This window comes from Cylas formicarius, unplaced genomic scaffold, assembly GCF_029955315.1.
Source record: "Cylas formicarius isolate icCylForm1 unplaced genomic scaffold, icCylForm1.1 PGA_scaffold_10__41_contigs__length_53128322, whole genome shotgun sequence".
In the NCBI taxonomy this organism is placed as follows: domain Eukaryota; kingdom Metazoa; phylum Arthropoda; class Insecta; order Coleoptera; family Brentidae; genus Cylas; species Cylas formicarius.
In genome coordinates, this window is record NW_026844214.1 from 19,676,747 (window position 1) to 19,700,728 (window position 23,982).

Genomic DNA, 23,982 nt, shown 5'->3' on the forward strand with positions numbered 1-23,982 from the left:
GTTTTTTCTATATTTTGCAGGGTGTACCTGTTATTCACAAAAAATTAAAAATCGAATTTTATGGCGGTTTTCGCATATCATACACGGAGTGCGATTCTCTTCATGTTATTTGAGGTTTAAAAAAAATATTTTTTTCGAAAACTACTTATCCGATTAAAAAAGTCTTGAGGTAAGTAAAGCAGGCGTCCGAGGCTAAGAACTTTATATTTTTTAAATAATTTACAGGGTGTGTAGGCAAAAACTTATAGCCCTTAGCTTATTTCCTGAGATAAATTATAACAAGACACCGAAAGATTCTGACAAAGGGGACAATTTAGTTAAAGCATTTCAATTTTAATTACGCTCGTTGTTCATACTTATTGAGGCCCCTTGCTACCATTTGCAGGCATATCGCACTTTGCGACATGCAGAATACAGAAAACTTGTGTTGCGTTATCGACCTGAAAAAGCAGGTGGCAATCCGTTATTTACGTGATCTTTCAATACAATTTCCTTACGTATGCGGGCTTGAACTGTCAAGGGGTCAAAGAAATTCAAACTTTCCAAATACTGTTCGTTAGAATATCTAAAATATGTCAACTTAGCGCAACGACACAAAATTAAATATATCAAAAATGTTTTCACAACGAAGATGATATAGAAATGTAATAGTAATGCTTGTCTATGAGTCAGCTGTGTTTTCGGTAACACAATGGTGTCTTTGGTATTCATGTTATTCGTGTAAACTATATTTCGTAGCAATTCTATAGTGTTAAAACGAAATACGATTAAATATAATTAAAATATACTTACTTAAATTTATAGTAATCCTTTTGCTTTATCAATTTTAACATTAAATACAAGTGGGCCTGGATGAGTACTATTTATATCTACCATTCGTATTGGTTAGTTTTTGTTACCAGAACATTAATGTGTTGTTTGAAATCCTGTGTAGTTTTTGAGTCGACAAACACTTCCCAAAGAAAAAACATGATTGCTGTCAAACTATTTGATGATACTAAGTTTTCTATGTTCAGCTGGCTATTTTATAATTTCTGATTTTATCTAATCTGGGTGATCTTTATGACATGTTCATTAACTACCTAGCACAAATCCACCAAATTAGTTTTTTGAATAATGGGTGGGTTGGAAAATTACTAGCGAGTGTTGTTTACCCATAAATCGTTACAAATTATGTAGGCCTAATTCTTTAATCAGCAGGGAAGAGCATTCACATATCATATATGTGTCATCGCATCTCAGTGCACGCAATGGCAGATAATCCCAAGCTAATAATAAAAGTTCAATGATGTTTCTTTACATTTTTCTATCCGAGGCATGCCTGCTGGATGTAAGATTAATTTGGTCCATCAGAGAGATGATCCTCGTCCTATGATGTCCCCTGCACTATTTGTCCCACCGTTGTAATGAACGAAAAATTCACCGGAATATCGTTTCTTAAAATTTTGGATATGCTCTTCCTCATTGCTGACACTTATCAATAACCAAAATATCATAAGCATAATAGAAAACCGAAGACTAGGTCATTGACAAATCGAATTCCTTAAGCACTTCTAGGGAGGTATTGAACTTTACAAGTTTTTCGAATTTCAAACTTCCAAAAATCACAATTATCGTCAACCACCGGAGTTTTGATTTCTTACCCTCAACGAATTAAATGTAAAACATCTTCGTGCTGATTCGCAGGCATATCTTCTGCATAACAAGAATTGGACAAACCTCTACCATTGGTTTTTGCTCCTCCATCGTTGTATTATTATTAAACTAATTGTATATAAGGTACAAAAGCAACTAAAACGTACAGTTAGAATATGTGAAAAATGGGGAATACGGTTCCAGATCTTTACGTATATTGCTATCTTGGTGCTTAAGATTTTGAAAGGATGAACAATGATTTGAAGTAAATTTGAGTAAATAGTATAGTTGTAATCTGCAGAAAATTTTTGTTCTATTTAATTAACGGATAAATCAAGTTCGGCCCAGGAACGCTGCATGCTAATTACGTTTTTCGTATGCTTTTAACGCTTCAACGCCACTTTATCTGATCGTTATGAAAACCCTAGATTCTCGTCAAGATATCGCCTCCCTGTGTGCCACTTCTAGCCGCATATACCCCTTCCCCGCTGATGTAAGGCTTAATAATTAACTATCAATCAGTATTAATCAGAATGCACCAATTAAGGTAATTAATCAGGATAATAATTTGTGAGGAAGAGACCGTTCGGACTGCGATTTCGGCGGCGGAAAGGGGCGGGACGAAGGTGTACCCTGGTAAATTGCTTCCGGTCACTCCGAGAGGCACCGCACTCGATCGATTATGGGTCGAACGGATTTTTAATCGTCCCTTATTCATATATTTCATTATTGGTTAGTACGACGTGATTAAATATTTACGTATATGTTTGTTTATTTAATTTGTTAAATCTTTATATAAAAACTAAAATATAGGCAAGGCAACAGCAATCCTATCCGACGTCATGTACAAATCTGAATCTGAATATAAAAAAAAGTGTTTTATTTGCAGCTTTAAGAAAGTTAAATTTAATTTTTTAAGTTTAATTTGGTTACATAGGTTACCGTTTACCATTTATTTTGTTAATTAACAAATTTTCAACAATGAACTCCTAGTTTAGGCAGCTGTTAACATAACTAGGTAAGCGGGCAATCATATTTTTACTTTGATGTTTTAAACATATTTGCATTAGTATTTTTTATTAATATATTTATAAAAAATAAAATTTGAAAAGTTTTCGTAGATACTACTAAATTCATGCAATTTCTCAGAAATGCAACGTTTTTTCTACATGGCAAAGTTTTTTTTTAATTATAAACAATTTCATATAAAATCTGACCAACATTAGACGGCAGGGCGCAGATATATTGGAAAACCTACTAATATAAAAAGCATTTTATTTAAATTGAACAAGTTGGCGACTAATATTTATGGTTTAATAAAGCAGATCGGAGCAGTTCCCCAATAGACATATATTTTTAGGTCAATTAACAATGATATTGATTTTAATCAGCGCGATCATTTACTTGTTACGATTATTATAAAATTATATGTACAAGACAAAGTGTTGATTCCCATTTTAATTCAGAAAAAAAAAAATTTTTTAGTTGAATAAATTTGCCTGCTGAGGGGTATGAGCCTCCACTCACCCTAACACATTTTCTAATTCGACCATCTGCTCTTCTTGTGAATTTAAACTGCTAACTGTATTATTGAAGCACATCTGATACTGGAAGAAACACACACACACCAGAGATAGGGGGGGATATCGGCGTGATTTATTAAAACAAAAAAATTTGTCTTGAAAATCAGCGTCTAAATTTCGGATGGATGGATGGATAGACCCATCTTAAACCGACGAAGGGAATTTGCGGGATTTGGACGGCTTATTATAATAATACAAATGTTTGCGGGCAAATGGAATTAATATTACCTAAACATTGTAGTGTCATGTCATTGAATTCAAATGCCAATTATAGGCCAATTGGGCATGCATAATTAATATGCTTGTTTAAGCCATGGCAAAATATTAATAGTAACAACTGTTGAATACGAACAGGCACGTAAAGCGGATGTCGGTTAATATTCGTACGCGTTTCTTGAGTACTGCGCACATTAACAGTATACGTGGCGGTGCATGTCATAGTACTGTCTTAACACTTTCGCCGCGATTTTTTAATTCTAAACAATTTTCCCTTTTGTTGAAATTTGTTTTTACACGATTTTTGGTGTGCTTTTGCGTAAGCTCTCAGAGAGACATTAAAATTTTGCAAAACGTGTATTGATAAGTGATAACAAATGTAGCAAAACATATTCGAAATTATTTCACATTAGCAAGACAGAGATTTCTTGGTTTGTCGCAGTTTTCTGATCTGTCAGATATTTCCAACGCCTTGAATTTTGACGTTTGTCAATTCTGACTGTCATGTCAGTGAATGTATTCGTGTTGTTTGGCGAAAATGTAGAAAAAGTATATGCAATATGTTCGGAAAACTTTTTAAGTCACTCGGTTATTAAACACTCGCTCCGCTACGCTCCGCGTGAATCAAGTTCCGTTTACCGCACTGGGTGTATAATATACTATTAAACAAAAGACAACATTTCCTGCTGTAGTAAATTGAAATTGATTCCGAATAAAATTTTATAACGTTACATCTAAACCGCAAGATAAAGAAATTAACATTCGTCCCTCAAAACTTGCATGAGGAGCAAAGCTTGATATTGACAAAAATACGGTTGTATACGCAACACTAAATTCTAACCTAAATAACATTAAGATGGCAGATTGGAATGAAGTAGAAACAAATATAGACCACGAACTAAACTATCATTGGGATAAATAATTATAATAAGGGACCATTAATGATAATCTGTTTTACTGGAAAAAAGAACTAGAACATATTGCATAGATTTCAAATGTTTGGGAGCTGCAAGGTCATATTTACTACATACAATTTTTGCATAAAGGTGATCGCTAGGTTCTCCTAGCAGAATTGTTGTAAAACTTTTTTGCAATTTAATTAGAGCATCTAAATGAGTTTTATATGTACTATCGACATTCCACAATATCATAAAATGCCATAACTCGGCTATTACTTGACATTGACTGACAGAAATGTTCAGCACAACCTATTTTATAAGACTTCATGGGACCATCATAACTTCATGATCCGCGAAATGAAAATTTTAAATGTTTATTTCATTGACATTTATTAGTGCTATTTGTAGTAAACCAACTCCTCAAAATTTCGAGATCCCTTTTTATCTTTTGAAACAAATCGGCTTTTGCGTCTCCAGTACATAAGAGGGCAGAAATTAAAATATTCATACTCAAGTCACGTGTTAGGATCAAAGGGAAAAAAACAATTTACTGTGCAATTCTTATCCGTAACTGAATGCTATTCAGTTATGATTTCTGATTTTGTAAACAATTGTTCGTCAAGTATCCGTTCGGTAATAGTAAATGTTTAATAGATGAAAAAAATAGAAATAGATACCTAACGACCGTTAGTTAACAAGACGTTTTTGATTTCAGAGAGTTTTACTACATCCAAATGGAGAAATACGCGAGACAGGCTGTATCCGAGGGTGTCAAGAATGCTGACGATTTACACGTTGGAGCCGATTCCGAACTCTACCGGGTGCTCAATCTTCATTACAATAGAAACAATCACATCGAGGTATGGGGCCCACAGGTTCGTGAAATCCGAGACATCTGAACGACATTTTATTATTACGCTTGTTTTTGAATTAATTTCATTCGCCGCTTCTAATTTGCTTCTATTATTTTATAAACATGGTTTACTTTTTGCTCTTTCTAACACTTTGCGAAATAACCATTTGAGTAGAGATAAAACCAGAGAATTACTCCACTGGTCGTGAAATTCACATGGCACATTTCTACAGTTTTGACTTCTCTGGTTTACCTCTAATTCTTGGATTTCGATATCTTGAATGCTTTATTTTGAGAAATAGAATGTTAAATATAACATTCTTAGCTACGATGTCTTGGCTTATTCACGTTTACATAAGTTGTTTTTGTTTATTTTTATTTGTTTGAGCAGAAATGCAAAAACGCTCTAAAAAAGCTTTTAAACCATTCGAGTGCTGGATTCACCTCAGTTGTACTTGCGCTCTTGGTGCCTATGGTAATTTTTGAGTTTATTGTTTAAAAAATGTTTTTCAAACAATCCGTCGAATTTTTATCAAGCGAAAATATTACATCTAAGCTTTTCAATTTATTTAAAGGCTTTTTGTCTAATTCGTTCTTAGAACATTTATTGGAAAACATATACGTACATTATTATCGCCATTATCTATGAGTTTTGGCTAAAAAGTTTTGATAAGGTTAGATTCCCAAAAGTATTCCTTCTTTGCTAAACCAAGATAATCATAATTATCTCTCAACCATAATTACATTATTATAAATTTCTTAACGGTCATTTGCAGGTTCCTTCAAACTTCAGGTTCGTAGTCGAGCAGACGCTCAGGGAATTCTTCAAAGCCATCCAAGAAGGCCGGGACGCGGAACAGTCCTGGAAGAAGTCTATTTACAAAATCATTTCCAGGATGGACGATCCTGTACCGGAGTATTTCAAGTCACCGAATTTCCTGGAACAGCTGGAGTGACCGGCTGATGGTTCCGGGATCAAGGCGGTACCGCCGATGGTGTCCCTCTCTGTCGAAGGAGTGTGGTACTAACTGGCGGCACCGCCCAACATGCGAATCGGTGATGGTTTTGAAATTCCGCAGACAGTTGTTATTCAGAACATTGTTATTATAATAGTTGTGTTAACAGGACAATTTTAATTGCGCTTACAACAAGCAAAAAAAGTGAAATATTAATACAGAAAAAAGAGATCAATCAATTTAAAGCAGTGATCACCTGAATATTATACTGGGTAGAATTTATACATTCTTAAGAATGCCGAGTCCAAAATTTTTGTATCAAGCCAGCAGATAGCAAGTTCAAAATCTGCACTTTGAGTTTCTTGCCGGAAAATACATTCCTTAGTTTACGTTTGGCAGGTTTCCGTTTATTGCCCTCCGTAAACTGCGCTGTGTCCACGGACACTTGTACATATGTAACGAACAATTCCCGATTTGTACATAGATCTTCTTCTTTGTGTGCCATGCTCGTTTTCAAGCGTTGGCTATCATCACGGGTTCAAGTGTTAGCTATCGTTGAGTTCATAAGCTGTTGGAACGCGTTTCGATCGGTAGCTACATGAAACAATTCTTCGACTGGTCGACCTGTCCAATGTCTAATATTACGAAGCCAAGAAAGCTGTTTTCGTCCTATCCATCGTTTTCCTTCTATTTTACCCTGGATAATTAATCGAAGCATGCGATATTTATGCCCCCTCATTATATGTCCAAAGTACTGGACCTTTCTCATTTTAATGGTATTGATCAGTTCCCGCTCTTTATGTAGGGATTCTAAGACACGTTCGTTAGATATGTGTGATGTCCACGGAATTTTCAGCATACGGCGATAGCACCAGAACTCAAAGGCTTCCAATTTGTTTAGGTGTTTGACTTTCAGTGTCCAGGTTTCACATGCATAAAGCAAAACAGACCAAACATAGCATTTCAACACTCTTAGACGGGTGTTCATCGAAAGACTTCTATTGCATAACACAGAACGCCAGCCAATGAATCTTTTACGTGCAAGCTCTATTCTGGTTGAGATTTCTTCATCATTCTCAACTCTACAATCTATCCAGCTCCCCAAATACCTAAAGTGTTGTACTCTATCCAGGATTATATCTCCTAATTGTAATTTTGGATACTCGACATTAATTTTCCCAACAATCATCCACTTCGTTTTCTTTGGGTTTATACTTAAACCCTTTTCATTACATGAAGTGTTTACAGCATTCAGTAGCGTTTGGAGGTCTTCAAGACTCTCTGCCATTATGGCAGTATCATCAGCGTATCTAATGTTGTTAATGACTTCTCCACCAATTTTGACCCCTTCACGACGATATTTCAACGCATCTTCAAAGACAGTTTCCGAGTAGACATTAAAGAGCATTGGTGACATAACACATCCCTGCCTAACGCCACGTTTGATAGACACTTTCTCCGATACCTCTTGTTCCACTCTTATTCTAGCAGTCTGGTTATAATAAAGGTTTTTGAGCAATCTTAGATCATATGAATCAAGACCAATTAAGTCCAAGCAGTGAAACAGTGATGTATGCGGTACGTTGTCAAATGCTTTCTCGAAATCGATGAAACATACGTAGATGTTCTTACGAAATTCGACGCTCTTTTGCAATAGTAGTCGCATGCAAAACAATGCCTCACGGGTACCCATACCACCTCGAAAGCCAAACTGCTCGTCACCAGTCCTCTCCTCACAAAGTCGATATATACGATGGTGCAATATTTTCAGAAATATTTTAAGTGTGTGACTCATTAAACTGATGAGTCGGTAGTCACCACATTTTTTGGCGTTACTTTTTTTTGGTATAGTAACGAATAGGGATTCTAACCAGTTGTTTGGAATTTCACCACTGCTATATATCTTGTTGAAAAAGGACGTGATGATCCCAACACTTTCGTCGTCTAGTAATTTTAGCAGATCTGCAGGTACGTCGTCCGGCCCAGGGGCTTTTCTTCGCTTCGCTTGGTCTATTGCTCTCTGTACTTCAGAAACCAGTATCGGTGGGCCTTTGTCTCTGTTCGACGTCGCTTCTTGGTATACTCTTTGGTCGTCTTTGAATAATTCTTGTACATAGTTTCCCCATTCGGTACAACGCTCCTTTATTTCACTCAGTATTCTTCCATTAGAGTCTCGGAGGATACCTGTTTTGTACGTTTTACATGTATCAGTTAATTCTTTTAGTTTTTTATGTAAGTGGAAACTGTCATGCTTCTGTTCTAGTTTTTCAATTTCTAGACAGGATTCCTTTAGCCATTGATCTTTTGCTGCTTTAATTCTTTTTCGTATTTCTTTATGTATTTCATTGTATTTTTCTGTGTTTCTGTTTTTGTGTTGCCTTCTCCTATCCATTAGATCTAAAATATCTTGTGTCATCCACTCCTTTCGAGCTTTACGTTGTTTTGTTAGATTGTCTTGAGCTGTAGTCACTAATGAGGTTTTTATTTGTTCCCAATTATCATTCACATTGTTAGGGTCCTCAAATTTGATTTCATGAATCTTAGTGTTGATTTCTTGAGAGACCCTATTCAAAATGTTAGGTTCTTGGAGTGCGTCTAGGGCTATTGTAGAGGTCCTCTGGGTTCTACTAATTCTTTTTAATTTGATTTTAATTACAGAGCACAGTAAAGTATGGTCTGAATGGATATCTGCACCTGGGTAGGTCTTAACCGACTTTATACAGTTTTTAAATCTTTCGTTGATTAATATGTAATCGATCTGATTTCTTATGATCTTATCTTCTCCATCACTTGGTGCTTTCCAGGTGTATAGTCTACGTTTTGGCAGACAGAACCACGTATTCATAATAACAAATTTTTCTTCCTGGCAAAACTGTACCAAGCGTTCTCCTCTATTATTTCGAGTTCCCAAACCAAACTTTCCGGTAATATTAAGAGTGCTTTCTGACCCTACCTTGGCATTAAAATCACCCATTATAAGAGTAAGCTCGTGTTTTTTGGTCATACCTAAGGCTTCTGATATAAGTTGGTAAAGATTTTCAACAGCGGTGTCTTCTTTGTCAGCAGTGGGTGCATATATTTGTATTAAATTGACATCAACTGGATATGCAGCTAATTGTACTAGCATTACCCGATCTGATAATGGCACAAATTTCCTTACAGATTTTGCTAGCGATTTCTTTAGAATGACCGCTACACCGTTTTGATGTGACTCATCGTTGGTTCCAGAGTAAAATATTTGATAATCTTGTGAAGTGTAGGACCCGTTGTTTGGCCATCTTGTTTCGCAGACTCCCAATATAGATATGTCGAGTCTGTCCATTTCTTGCAAAAGGTTGCTTAGCTTTCCTGCTTCGTATAATGTTTTCACGTTCCATGTGCATACTTTAAGTTTTTGGTTTTTGCTTAAATTTATTGATTTTGTCCAGGGTTTTCGCTTGATGACGACCGGGGAAGCCCTGACATCTTCTCCTGCCGGATCTTGGGGTCCGATTCCATGATCAGTAACGTTTATCCTATCGCCATTTGCCATGATGATTCTTCTTGGAATATCCGTCAGGATCTTTAATATAGTGGTTTTCCGTTGCCTACTATATCTCCATGCCGTTGACCGTCTATCGGTTCATCCGCCTTTAGGAGGATTTCTCCTTCCAAGGACAAGAAGGTGCCCTAGTCTTTTTTCAGTTCTTCCACCCTCAGCTGTTGACTGAAAAAAGAGGGACTGCTTATTCCGGCAGTCACTCGGTCGGTGTACATAGATACCATTGATTAATTTATCAAATTGATTTTATCAACCAAAGTTTTATTTTTGCTAGTCGTCGAAACCCACCAGATATGGGTTTTATTTTCTTTTTAACACTCCACATTGGAAAGTAGCTGGCACCCAAAATCGCTTCCAGGTAAACGAAATGATCTTTCACCTCGAAACAACCTTGGATGTACCTACCCGTCGACCTAACCATGAAATTTAATTCCAGTGTGGAGTATTGAGCATGCAATGATAGGCAGTGAGATCAATAGATGTATGTAAATGCAATAACATATCAACCCAATGATCATGTTGCCAAGTGCATTTTAAATGCCTGGCAATATAATCATTGCGCTCGGATATTAAGTGGATATGCCTTTCATGTCTTTTTATATGTTTTCGTTTAGGATAAAAACTAAAATCTGTAGCAATATGGTCCAGTAAGTGATCCAGATTTTGTGGTTTTTATTTTACCTTTTCTTTGTGTTCCGCTCATTTCCGTTCTTTCGTTTCTTCTATTGGCTAGTTGCTCCTGTGGTTCTGTTAGCATATCTGCTTAATATTTTGTTTAATTTTAGTTATTATAGTTTATTTCACTAGCACAAATTTTTAGAGTAGGAAAACACACGATCTCTAGACACGTGTAAAGCAACTAGTCAGTTTTATTAATAAATATATTATATGATTTTATTTTAGTTTGCGTTTTTATTTTATTTTTTCTGGGGAGTGTTTGCATTTCCACAATTTACGACTGCCGTTTTGCACGAAGACTAAACATTAGATTTTTTAAAGGAAATATGGCAACATTAATATCGCAAGTCTAATAGCGTTAGGCAGCATATTTATGGGCTGATTGTTAATTTTTGTATTCTCTGTATATTTAATTATACCTTTTTTCAATAACAGCATTGGACATAGATTACTTGCGTTTAAGATAAATTGGAAACCTTTTTCTACTTACCTTGTATATTACCTTGAAAGTATATTGTTCGGATAAAATATCAAATTTCTATACTGCAACTTAAAATTTGTTTCTAACCGACTCCAATTACCATACCAATTACGTAGGTGGGAAGTCACCATACTGGACAATGTTATCAAATCACGTGAGGTTGCAAAACACTACTTGTTGCGTATATAGTTTTTGCATCATCAAGTTCTAATGCCTATTTCCCAACTAGTTTTTAAAATGGTGAAATGAAGATACCAATAACAATTACATGGGTGCTGGACAGTGTTGATACAGTTTTATAGAACTGAAACGTAAATCCTGTTTGTTTGATAGAGCTATAGGGATCAGACGTCTAATACAATGGTAACTAACACAATTACAGTTGCACACTTTGCGTTTTTTACAAAACATGGATGCTCTAGTGTTCTTATCGAAATTGATCCAGATTGAAAACTAGCAGGTAGTAGAACTTGATGCTTTCATATCCCGAAATCTAAAAGAAAATACTAATGAAAACGCCGACGACCGTGCAGAATTTTGCATTTGATTTAAATCTTTCCCACGGCAACAGCCTACGGAGGGCAATAATAAAAAACTAATCCAGCCAAAAAACCAAAAAAAAACAAGCGAATTGTATATAAAACCAAAAAACGATCGAACAAGTATTCCTTCTCATCCCACAATAGTTACGTCACACACACAAAAAGTCCCGGGAGATATTATCTTAGCCTACAACTAGGCTACGAGCTAGTGATTTACTGTTCCTAAAAGAGTTTATTCGAAACTGCCGAAATTCGAAAGACTGCCCTTAATTTACGATTACGTTCGATGATGATTTGTCCTTACGATATTTAATTTCTTTTCAAAATTAATGGTTTTGGATGTTATCGATTTTGAGTTCCGTTTTGAGTTGATCTCGGGACTGGCTATCAGGTACGTTACACTAAAAAACGTTTTTTAAAATTAAATATTAAATATAGTTGTTTATTAGAAAGAGTATTTAACGTTAACGACTGTAAAGTACCCAAAATGCGGTCCGTTCTCAAACCCCAAACGCTCGATTCTTCAAAAACCAAACTGTAATTAATGTTGATATATTTTTTCATTTAATCGATTCCCTCCCGGTTTGACCATATTTTACGCTACTAATCAAATAGGCACAAAAAGGAGTTCACGCGCAGTTTTCGTTTTATTTTGTTTATATTTACAGCCGTCGAAAAGGCAATCACTAAAATTATCTTCGTTGAAACCTCCTTTTCAAGAACTTAACAAACCATTCCAGTTTATATGCGGTAGCAGCTTGTGTACAAACAAACAATCAAAATTGATATAGGCGGGCAGTGACTTTAAATGTAAAACAATTACTGGTTTTTCAAAATAAAATTGTTTTCGAGTGTACCGAAAAGTCATAACTCACACCTTGAAAATGTATACTGATAATGGGTAATGATGTGATTACCTAAACCGTTGGTAACTTAACAGCTGATGCGAATGGAAATTCGAAAATATTTTAATAATTGTTGCGAACTCGCATCATCCAAGTTGGTCATTTTTAATTTTCGGAGATGCAAAATGTAATTCCGTTGCAAAAATAGGAATGTTTTGAGGAATATACCGCAGAGGGACACCTTTTAGAGTTATAACTCCTGGTGAAGATCCTCTGAAATTCATTCGCTAGGTATCATAATTACTCTGAGGGTTACTTTTCGGGTTGGTTTAATTTATTCATGAACTTTATTTCTCAATTCTTGCGATATAATAATATAATAAAAAGAGCTTTTCCAAACAAAATGGGAACTTAGTTGCTTGTATTAGAACCTTTTTACCTATTCAAGAAAAGTTCTGGTGATAGATATGTACGTTTTTTTCGATTGTGAATTCGGAATCCACTAGGTTCTTCTAGGCCTTTTTATTGAATTCGCCACGTAATTTCCACCAGGAAGTCGATTAAACGAATCTTAAAGAAATTGTAATATTTTGTAAATATAAGCTTATCTCCATACAATAGTGATTAAAACATTAGTGTAAATGCACGATATATTGGGTGTTGATTTTCAAATTGTATAAAATAGCGAGTCGGGTATAAACCTGAGTACAAAAGTTTGGGAACTGGCCGTATTGTGACCCAGGGGATAATGAAGAGAATACCAATGTGCTTTAATTTCTAAATGTTTATATATTTTGATTGTAGAAAAAAGTCCTGCAGATTTTTACTTGGCTATGGACGCTTCGGTAACGAACGAGAAACGATCCAATCGGAGGTCCTACTTTCGAGATTCTTCTCGTTTGTTTTCGCGGCCGCCCTTTACAACAAAAAGACCTCAAAAAGTTACTGTTGGTTTTAACAATTCACCCAACGTTAACTTACAGACTTATTATAACCCTTATGTATGACTAGATAAAGGCGGTCGCGCACTGGTGATGCCTAGTCGCGAAGCGGCTCCGGCACGCCCGTGTACGGAAACCTTTAGCAATTACTAAGTAAGCTCCGGTAAAGGCGCTTACCTCTCAATTCGTGCTTAGCCGCGTGGATGGCGGCTACAGTTCCGAATTGTTAACACAAAATGACAGATGAATTCAGAAAAGACCTGCTAAAGGTCCCGGAGGTATTACATGCTTTCTGGATGAGACTGTATAAGTAATTTTTGAGGTCGCATCAAGCCCGCCAGTCCTGTCATGGCGACGGGCGGTAGTGTAGTTATTCCTTCTTTAGGTAGGACTCCCCCAGCATATAATTTTCATTTGTTGTTTCGCTCAAAAGGCGCCCACGAAATTGATTGCTTCTGCTAATGATGTAAAAAGCAAATGTGAAGTGAATTTCGGGCGCAGTATTGAGCGGAAAACGCATTTTTTAAAAACGTTTTGGCCGTTAAAAATCGATATTATAATTTTTAGACGTTTGCGTTTCATATTTGGTACCATATGCACACACATAATGTGGAGGTTGATCCTTTTGTTCATTTACAGAAGGCACTTCTGCTTTTCAGGTTGTTTACCACTGTTGGGAATATATTTCGGTCACCGGTTCAAAAATTCGGTTGGGGCGTCTGATCGGATAAAGTGTGGAGCGTGTCTGTATACACCAGCCAATTTTCTTTTTGTTTGATTGAAGAGCAACTACAGAGTCGTTATTTTTCGTTGGTTTTCTTTTCTTGTCTTTCTCATGTCGGTATAGGTAATAGGTTGCGCAGGTTTATCTTGGGTTAATAATTTTGTTCCTAAAAATGAAATTATGGGCATTTAAATTAGCTGTTTTGTGTTTTTTCTTTGATCAGCTATCAATAAATCTTATTCCAAATTCTGAAATTCCCTATTTGTTGCCAGCAAATTAATTCATCTGGACTGTTAAGTTTTCTGCTGGCAATTTCTATTGTTTACAACAAAAAATTGCGTCTGGTGTATGCAGTACGCGTTGTCTTGCCCTAGAGCGGGAAGTATTGACATGCGAGACGTTCCCTACCGAACCAAAAAAAATATATCACGAAAAAAGTACAAGCTTATTTTAAGCACCTCTGCGCCTTAAATTTTCGAAAGCAAAAAAAATGATATGAGTGTGTATAACCAAAATCTGCCTTATTCTATTTTCTTATGACGAAAACCTCCTACCTTTATAGCGTTTTTAATTTGTCGCTAGTTGTATCATAAAATATCATTCATCACCTGATACTGACGATTTTTATTCATAATTTCTATGGAAAAAAAGTAATTATCCACTAATCTAGTCCAATATGTAATACATAGAATTTTGTGTGGGTTGTAGTATACATGTACAATTGTTGGTAATCCGCCGGGTGTCTCACATTTGTTCTTTTGTCGCTTACAATGTTTGTTTCATCAAACTGTGTTCTTGTTTAACGTAAGACTTTTCGTTACAGACGTAACTCACACTGGTAAGCACATTTACAAAGCCCGGTCTTCGATGACTTAATTTCTAACTTTTGTACTAAAAACAAACTCAGTGGTCAATCTGTTTTCTGCGAGAAGCTCTTCTGAAACTTCATTTAACAACTTGCTCTACTGTTGATTTTACTCTGGTTTTTTCTTAAAATCTGTATGTGCTATTTAAGTCAATGCCTTGACATTTATCATGGCAGTAAACGCCAGACACCAGAGTGGTCTGAAAGATTTATGTAAACAGTTCTAAGAAAGAATTAGAAACGGAATCGCCTAAAAAATGAGGAAAATAAATAATCTGTTTTGCGCTGATCTAAAAGACAAGTTTCGGTAGTAATTAGTTTTAATTTGAAATCGCCACTAATAATACCCCGCTCCTGCGGCAACAAAAATCAAAATGTTCATAAAATAGCATGTTTATAACGATTTCAATTTTGTTTGCAGTTGAAGGCTTTTTTTAAAAAATGTAAACACCTCGACTTTTCAAACTTCCTTCCCGTACGTGTCGCATTAATATTGTTAAAAATTTGTTTCGACATCGCAACGGAAGTTAATCAAAATAAAGGCTGTATTGTGCTGATCTTTGCATATAAGAAGATCGAGTTCTTTACACCGCACGTATTTTTTAAGGCCGGTACAGTTTTGGCACGCGCTCTCAATACGAAATAGTCACTGAGAAGCCACGCTAAATCTGAAGCAATAGTTAATGAAGGCAACCTAAAACCAAAAATACAGTTTCCGACTTGTAAAATTTAAAAATGCCAGCGTTCGGTGGCGTTGCACTTCGGTCTTCCTTTATGATGAGTCGATATCGTTAGCAAACTTCACTGGGATTAATAAAAAATAAAAAAATATCATCAAATCAGTCAAATAGAAAGCAGGAGAAAAATAGAAAACTTTTTATCAAAGTACTTCGCTGATCACTTTCTGGTACTCTTACAAGTTTTCAATTCGATTTGCTATTATCCATAGCAACAGTTCTTGTTATTTTGTCTAGGATATGAAATTAATTCATTTCATAAATATATTTCGATCACATAAGGAGCACGATTTTCATTGAAAAATAAAGCTATAGATAAAAATCTGAGCAAAATTCACTAACTCAATAGCCTTTTTCGGAGATCAGTCTTACCGGTTTCCATCCAAATAATCCGCAAATTCGTAGGAAATTCAACGTTTCGCCCTGCTCATTTGCTTCGTTTTCCTAACTGTGCTGGTTACTATAAAATAATCAGATTTTTTGGTTTTACTTTCCGCTGTTCTCAGAAGCATTCGCCATCATTACTAGATGAACTAATTCCCTGCTCTTCAAGCATCATTTTGGAAACAAAAAAAAAACATTGGGATTAATTATTTCGAGTTTTAAAATAATTAAAACAAACATATACAATTAAATTCTGCTAAGAATGTAAGTTTTTAACCTTAGAAACCGCACTAACATGAAGAAAAGTTTTTGTAGCTCAACGGCATATCCAAACCAAAAACAAACTAAACTCGCTTTAAATGAAAAATTCATCTTCAACCAGTTTTCAAAGGGTTGCTTTTCGAAAAAATAGTTATCTTATGTCCCATAGCATAACATACATAAATTTTAAGTAATCGTGTTTGAATCTAAAGCCTTAGATGAGATAAGTATCCGATTTATAGTAATGAGTCTTTTCCCCGCCTTATACGTTACTTTCTTCATTTTTGCAAAATTAATGGTTGCGTATTTCTTCTTCTTCATAACACGCCATCTTTTTGGTTGGCCATCCAAATGGCTGACGTGGTCTTGGCTACAATCACAAGCAGAATGTCTATATCCTCTAGATTTTTCCCTAGGCACATCGCATTTCCTATGCAATATGTGTTTTCTCCTTGATTCGGGCATGATTTTTAAATTCATTTATTTCATCTGTTATTGGAGATTATTTCTTTCAATTTTTCGCACAGATGCGTTTTCCAAAAAAAAGTTAATATCCCGCCAAACGGCTAAGTCGAAGATCGAAGTGTGAGTTCGCCGAATTCAAATTCATTCAAAAATTCACTGGGCCAATTCGTCCGTCAAAAAAGTGCCTTCAAGTTGTTTTTACGAAAAAAAAAGAGAAAACAAAAATAAGGGCCCCAAATAGCCATGACGCCCAACCAAAGCGCGTGCCCGGAACTGTGCCGACCGATTAAGTTTCGTCTGATTTCGGACCGAGGAGGCACCTGGTTTCATTTAATATAAGGTTAATCCATAATTATATTGTTATGATATAAGGTGGCCACGGGGGAGGGTTTCAAAAACCCGCCTGGCTAAAAATCTTTGTGGTATATAGTAATTTTGATTAGAAGTAAATAATAACGTACAGATTATCGGTTTCAGTTATGACCCATGTTATGAACACGGTTTTTGTTAGATGTTATTCTTATTGTTATTTGTTGAGGCGCTCGCGGTCCCTGCCTCGACCTGTACACTTCGTAGAGTGGAAACCGATACCCGTTTTTTGCAATAGTCTTAACCGGAAGCTCGCCGTAGTCGTACCGGATTTCTCCCCAACCCACTCGAACCCGGAGCGACTACCGCGGGTTGTATTATACATAGTGTACATACACGCATATAAGCACAACTTTTGTAAGATATACAGTTAAATAACCACGCCCGCATGGAGGAAAATTCAAAATTCTACAGTGTCCGCGGTTTCCGTACGAGCATCACGTGCAATATAGAGCAGGCGGGGCCCGGACCGCGACCGCTGCCCCATATTAAGTTTTATTTGGTCACCAGATGACGCTTTGGTCTTCCTTTAATTTATGCTCGACAACGACGTATGGCTTTCGCGTATTTTAAAAGCAGCCACTGGAACGTGCACGACAAGTGTTTTTGGCTTCTAAATTTCTGGAAATACGGCAGCGGTTCTGACGCGTGCCCGTATAGATACGTTAAATTACGAATTTACCACTAATTTGGCATTTATTCACAAGCGACTTTAGGTTAAAATTGTGCGTAACTCAATGGAAATAAAATTCGCTCCTAAGGATTCGAAAGTGGACGCTTGACTCTGGCTTTAAATTATAGTACAATAAAGAGCTAAATTTATATTATTATATTAAAGTATTATTTAATTGAGTGTCCGTGCGACGTAGCGGTTGATTTATGATATTTAGGTTAAGGTTGGCTAAAACGTTCCGTTAATATGGCTATTGTAAACAAAACCTTTAATGCTTAGGAGCAGGGTTGAGTTACTTATCCAAACGATGATATATTAAACGCGGTGGCTGACGAAAATAATTAATAAAACTAAAATGTTGTCGGGGCCTAGTCACTGGTGTAAAACGCCACGAGGTTCCATATAAACAGTAATATTAAGGTTAGCATCACTAGAATCGAATAAGATTGTATATTTAGTACAAAAATTTTAAAAAAGTCGAGTTAGCTCAAAATTTTCGCGCCCCTCGCCGAACCACCCCCAAAAATTATACGTGTAAAAAATTTGAGAGTATTTTTATATTTATATTGGTGTAAATCAAAATTTGGTATCGACAAAATTATCGTAGAATTTTAGGTTGATAAATTTAATAAAATTAAGATTTAGGAACTTTTAAATAAATTTGTATATATGAAAAATTTATATAATATATATAGTACCGTGGTTGGGCGGAGGGTGCAGAGTTAAAACCAAGAAAACGGAGATGCGTTTACATGAGGAACGTGGCGACGTATACTAACTATTATATACGTACAAGGTACCGGTACCCATAGCCGTGCAGAGAGCACTAATTCCTACGTTCGATGCTTTGAATTTTTATTTTAGCGTGTGCCGTAATTCATGTTACATTAGAAAATTTTACTATTTGGTGTACAGCAATTTTCTCGACCTCCTTTCCGACTGATAATGTCATGGAGCTGGTCGGAATGTTGTGACTGTGTTTTCATTGAACAATATAATAAATATATACATTTATTTGGAATTGTTGAGTATTATTTCGTGTTTCACAGATGAATTGGTTTTTGCGTATTCAATGCGTCAAAACTACCTGCGGCTACATTGTATAGAGTAGAAAGCAAAACAGTAAATGAGCAATGTAAAAATATGTGTATAATTTTTACAAAACAAGTTTTGAAATATTACTCGCACTTGCTATTTACCTGTCTACACTTATACGAGCCCTTACAACTATATATTATGTCATTTTAAAATTCTTATCTAAATAATTTTTGCTTTTGATATCCTCGCTTTAGGTTATAACTTCTGAGTATTTTATTATAGTGCAGTGTAAAAAAAATAAATTAAAAATATATACTAAATAAACAATTTCTGTTTGACCGAAATCGAAAACCAATAATTGAAGCATGGAAATGCCAAAAGGGGGATGTGTGCCAAAATTACAGTTTTCAGATAATCAACGTAGGACAATTCTAACGCAAAATGTTAATATATCAAAAAATGGCACATACCCCTTGGACATTTCCACTCTTCAATTAATCTTTTTAACCGCATTAAAAAATAAAACTTCAGTGGGCCTGGATGCTGAGTTGACTTTTAAACAATAGCAAAATATTAGTTTTGACAAGTATATGTGTACAGTTTGCATCATTTTGTGAAAAAATCATTCGAGGTGCCGCGACTCCAGAGAAAGTTAGGGATTTAAATGTTTGGTGAAAGGAAAAAAATGATACAAATGGCCAGAAACTTATCAAGTACTATTTGGAAAATGGTAGCACCAATATTAAGTGAAAAAGTCCAGGGCGTGCTCGCTTAGCTACAGATCGTTAAAAAAGGGAGTAAGTCAAAATCTGCAAATACAATAGGCAGTGTTAAAAATGTAATATCTTCAATTTTTGATAAAAGAAAATCACAAGTGAAATGTTAAACAAAAAAACATCCCGCATCTTGGTTAGACAATTGCGCCTCAATTCTTTATGAAGAAAAGAATTATTCACATAATTTTCTTTGTGATATATAGCTATTTCTCTGATGGGATTTTCTACTTCGTTTATAGTGTTCCTAATGGTATTACCAATAGGAGGGACACCTTAAGACGTTAGTTTACGCTACTTCTATAGAAACAATAAAAGTATTAATTCATAAAATCGTAAATGCTTGAGAACAGATAAGAAATAAACCTCGAATTTTAGCTCGTTCGTTGTAGTGTACTTTATGTTATGAACACCACTGAACTTACCAATTCTAATTTATTAGTTACATCAAATAACATTGTCAAATTTCAATATATATGAATATATATTTTTTTCAACTTAATACTGTATCTTGAAAACTTCACATTTCCGGACCCATACTGTCTAAAATATTTGCGTCTATTATTCCAACACCCTACACCTATTTAAATTACCCCATGTCTCCGATTTTGTGGGGGCTATCGCTATATCCACCTAAATTAATTATGATAGTTTTAACAATATCGACATCGTGTTAATACCGACACGGATGAGTAGTCAAAAGACGTAACTCACTAAAACGCATAAAACATTATAATTAAATTTGTAGAAAAATTACATTGAAATTTCAGGAATTACAAAAGCTAAAAAATCAAAATCCTTCGATTTATATGATATCTAAATTTAACTATAAAGAGATTTTCTTGTTTCATGTAATATATTTAAATCATGTATCTATTTCAAAAAGATAAGTTTTTCATTCCGTGAGGACATAACACTGCATTTCCTTTTCTGACGACTCACAAACTCATACTTTTTATGATAAATGCTTTTACAACTTCTAAATATCAATTTCTGCCATGTAGTTTTGAATTTCCAACAATGTCGAACTACTGTGCTACTGTGTGTATTCATTACTATGAAGCTATTCTGAGCAACGTGCAAACTCAATTTTCAAAAACGTTGAAAATGTCCTGCCGTTAAACCTTTATAACTGTCTCCCCATGAGTCTTTAGGAAGAATCGGACTATCCTTTGGATGGACTACAATGAGTGTTAAGCCATATTTCATCAAGGTAAATGATTGAACTATTCTCAGAACTGTATTTTTTACAATGGCGTTTCATCATTAACAAGCCGCTACTTCAGACTTCATATTGTCGGTACGAATTGCTCTTTATACATGTTGTAAATTAACCGTCTAACTTATTCCTTGTTGCCTACCGCAAAAAATTATATGAAATCCGAATCTTTGCGTTGAATGAAGTTACGCGGCGGTAGACTTTTGGGGAGGCTTTATAGGGGAGGCTAACTTCCGAACCATACGAATTAGTTTTAATTGGATTTATTTAACGTTACTCAAATAACATATTTCATTTGCAGTCCTACTCGCATTAGTTGAGTCCATATAGCTACTAGACATATAGAAGCCCTGCCTATGCTAATAGTACAGGAACTCGTGAAGCAACTACGTAACATACAGGAACTCGTGAAGCAATTACGTAACAATTTGAGAACTTGTACTAAATATTTATTCACACAAGGGAGGTAGGTGTTACTTACGAGTCAAGGACATAGCTTACTCTCAAGCTAAGCAAGGGTTGGGAAAATAAACGGGGACTAATCAATATCTCTTCCTCCCAAGTTGTGCATATAATATTTTTCCTACTCAAGTTGTCAGGAATCCAACAAGCAGATGTACAAAATTAGTATTTCTTGATAGAAGTGGTTCTATTTAATCAGTGTCAAATATTGTATGTACGTACTGCAGTATGCAAAATTTTGAATAGTTGCCTAGAATTACTGGTAATTCTCAAACATTTCCTGTAATGCCTTCAGACTTCCCAAAAATATCCTGCAGATTCTGGTAATTCCCCACTCTCTGAGGTAATAATTTCTGTCATTTGTGACCAACCGAAAGGCAATTTCGTTTTCACTAAGCGTGATGACGACAAACGAAAACTTTCCCACATTGAGGTATACAAGGATTTGTAATTATAAAGGAGTATTTCTTGTGTGTTCTAGTAAAAGTTGCAGTTTAATTGTTTTTTTTTACATTTCTTGTAATTCTTGTACACTAAAACATATTACCCAAACATCTTTCCTATGTAGCTATTTAAGTGTACCTTGCAGTTTGTTAAATCATTCGGGTTTGTCTGAGATCCTACTAGGTCATATTTCCCACACTTGTAATTTCGTGAAGGAGCAAGTATCGAAAGCACCAATTATACAAGTTTGTGAGTGGGTGTCCTAAAGAAACCACTTTCAAATACTTTAATTTAAATTGTTACATAATGCAACACTTCCCCGTATATAGGCACATTCTTTTGCATAAAGTTTTGACCACAAACAAAAGTTTTTCGCGAAAAAGGGACGGAGAGAATCATAAGCACTAAAAATGTAAACAACAATGGCACAGACTGTTAGCATTTTCTGGCAATAGCAATTCCGAGCTCGGCGTTGCCAATTATATTTATTCGCATTTGAGAGACTGACTTTGCGTTCTTATGAAAATTAGTCAATTTTTTCAGAAAAATTACGGCAATCACTTATCAGTGACACCTTCTGTACGAAAATATCATAGCCACCTGCGGCGCATCACGGACGGATTGTTTTTCTTTTACAAATTTAAAAAAATAAAAAAATCCCCATTATAACAGCACTATCATACCTGCTTGTTCTCTTTTTAGATAATAATTTTAGTCCAGCACATACTAACGGTAATGTAAATCAGTGGTTGCAGCTAGAACCAGTATATATGGCAATCATTAAGTCAACACCATGTTAGAAAGCAGTGTACACTTAAAACGAGGGGGATGATGCTAGGGATATTTGATGCAGACGTTCGGTTATAACCAGGGATAACGATTGACGACTGACGACCACTGGTGTACTAAACTGGAACTTTGTTTTTACATCTAAAGGCACATTATTATACGTAAATCAAGATTGAAATGATATGAAACTGATAGAACTATAGAAACAGTGCTATTACTACTAACAAGGTAACGTCTATAGTCCTAAGGAACCCAACACATAACGTATCTGCGTTGAGAAATGGATAGAGTTACAAAATAAGAAAAATATTTTGCAACGTTAATCCCTTTTTACATTCGCACAGGAATGGCTAAAGAAATGTTTTTTTAGGGATACTATTAATCCAAATAAATAAGATACAAATCTGCTAAAAGGAAATAACAATGCTCCAATATAGAAACTTGCAAAGAATTTTTTCTACTCCCTTCTCTAAAATATATTATATACCGAACCAGCGTAAAGTACCTATCATTTTACGACGTGAGAGTTTGTATTGTCTTATATTTAATATATATTTTACACACAAATGCTAATATTTACCGGACACTTCAATTCTCCAGCTTATCTGCGGGGGTAATTTATTTTATATTGGTTTTTTATATCATAATGTTTGGCGTTTGTCTTTTTGTGTTATAGTTTACATTTAAGTTACTCTTTGCGGCAGGTGAAAGGCTTAAAAGTTAATTAAGGTACATCACGCAACTTTACTCCAGTCCTCATTTTCTAAGTACCAAAATGAAGCTTTAGTACTCTCTCATTTTAATTATGCAAGCTTAACCTTCGGTCCTTATATTCGACAGTCCGAGCAATTAAAAGGTGCAGAATTATTTAATATTTAACTTCAGAAAATCGGACGATCTAACACATAAAATTAATGAAAGATATGCATAAAAGAGATACCAGAAATAAACTAAATTTTTTCATACCGAAGCACAGAACAGAAGTATGCAAAAAAAGTTTTTCATATAATATTCAAGTTTATAATTCTTTGCTATATGGTTTAATAAATAACATTGCGGAAAAATTCAAACCTCTTTCCAAAATGTACTTATTTAATAATTTATTTATTTATTGGTTTCTGTTACTAGGCATAAATATTTTATAATAATTATTGCATTGGGAACAGTCAATAATAATATGTTTATTTTCCTTTTGGCACACAATTTACCCTAATTCGTGTTTTTATAGGTTTGCTTGCTAAATACGTTAACTAGGTTTTAGTTTAGTTTATCAGGGTTAAGTCTGAACAGCCTTAGGCTTCACTTCGCCCTGTATGTATGTATATTCTCCGACCATCTATGGTTTGACTATTCTGAATAAAGTTGAGCTGTGTTTTTGAGAAACTAAAGCGACAGGGTGATATTTAAAATATGGCGTTTCCCGTTGTATATAACTTGTCCAAATTATGCGGTTTTCGATTGGTTAGTTAGTTTTCTATGCTTTATGAAAATTTAACACCCTTCTCATATTTTTAAAACAAAAACCATATAACCAACGGTCCGCAAGCGTTGATATACAGGGTATTTCAAATTTGAAGACGTTCTATAAGTAAGCCGGTTGCCACTGCTT

The 23,982-nt window shown here is 35.2% G+C and overlaps 1 protein-coding gene across 7 annotated transcripts in view; it reads left to right on the forward strand.

The window, feature by feature from the left end:
* LOC132708420 (homeobox protein prospero) overlaps positions 1-6,622 on the forward strand; it is a 125,175-nt gene extending 118,553 nt beyond the window's left edge. For 5 of the 7 annotated variants that reach the window (XM_060680755.1, XM_060680759.1, XM_060680761.1 and 2 more), the window contains 2 exons: positions 5,049-5,208; positions 5,963-6,622. In XM_060680755.1, coding sequence (XP_060536738.1) covers positions 5,049-5,208; positions 5,963-6,142 — 340 coding nt within the window. In that variant the 3' untranslated portion in view covers positions 6,143-6,622. The remainder of the gene's footprint in view (positions 1-5,048; positions 5,209-5,962) is intronic. The other 2 variants (XM_060680758.1, XM_060680760.1) reach the window with 1 other exon arrangement.
* Positions 6,623-23,982: the final 17,360 nt, after the last annotated feature.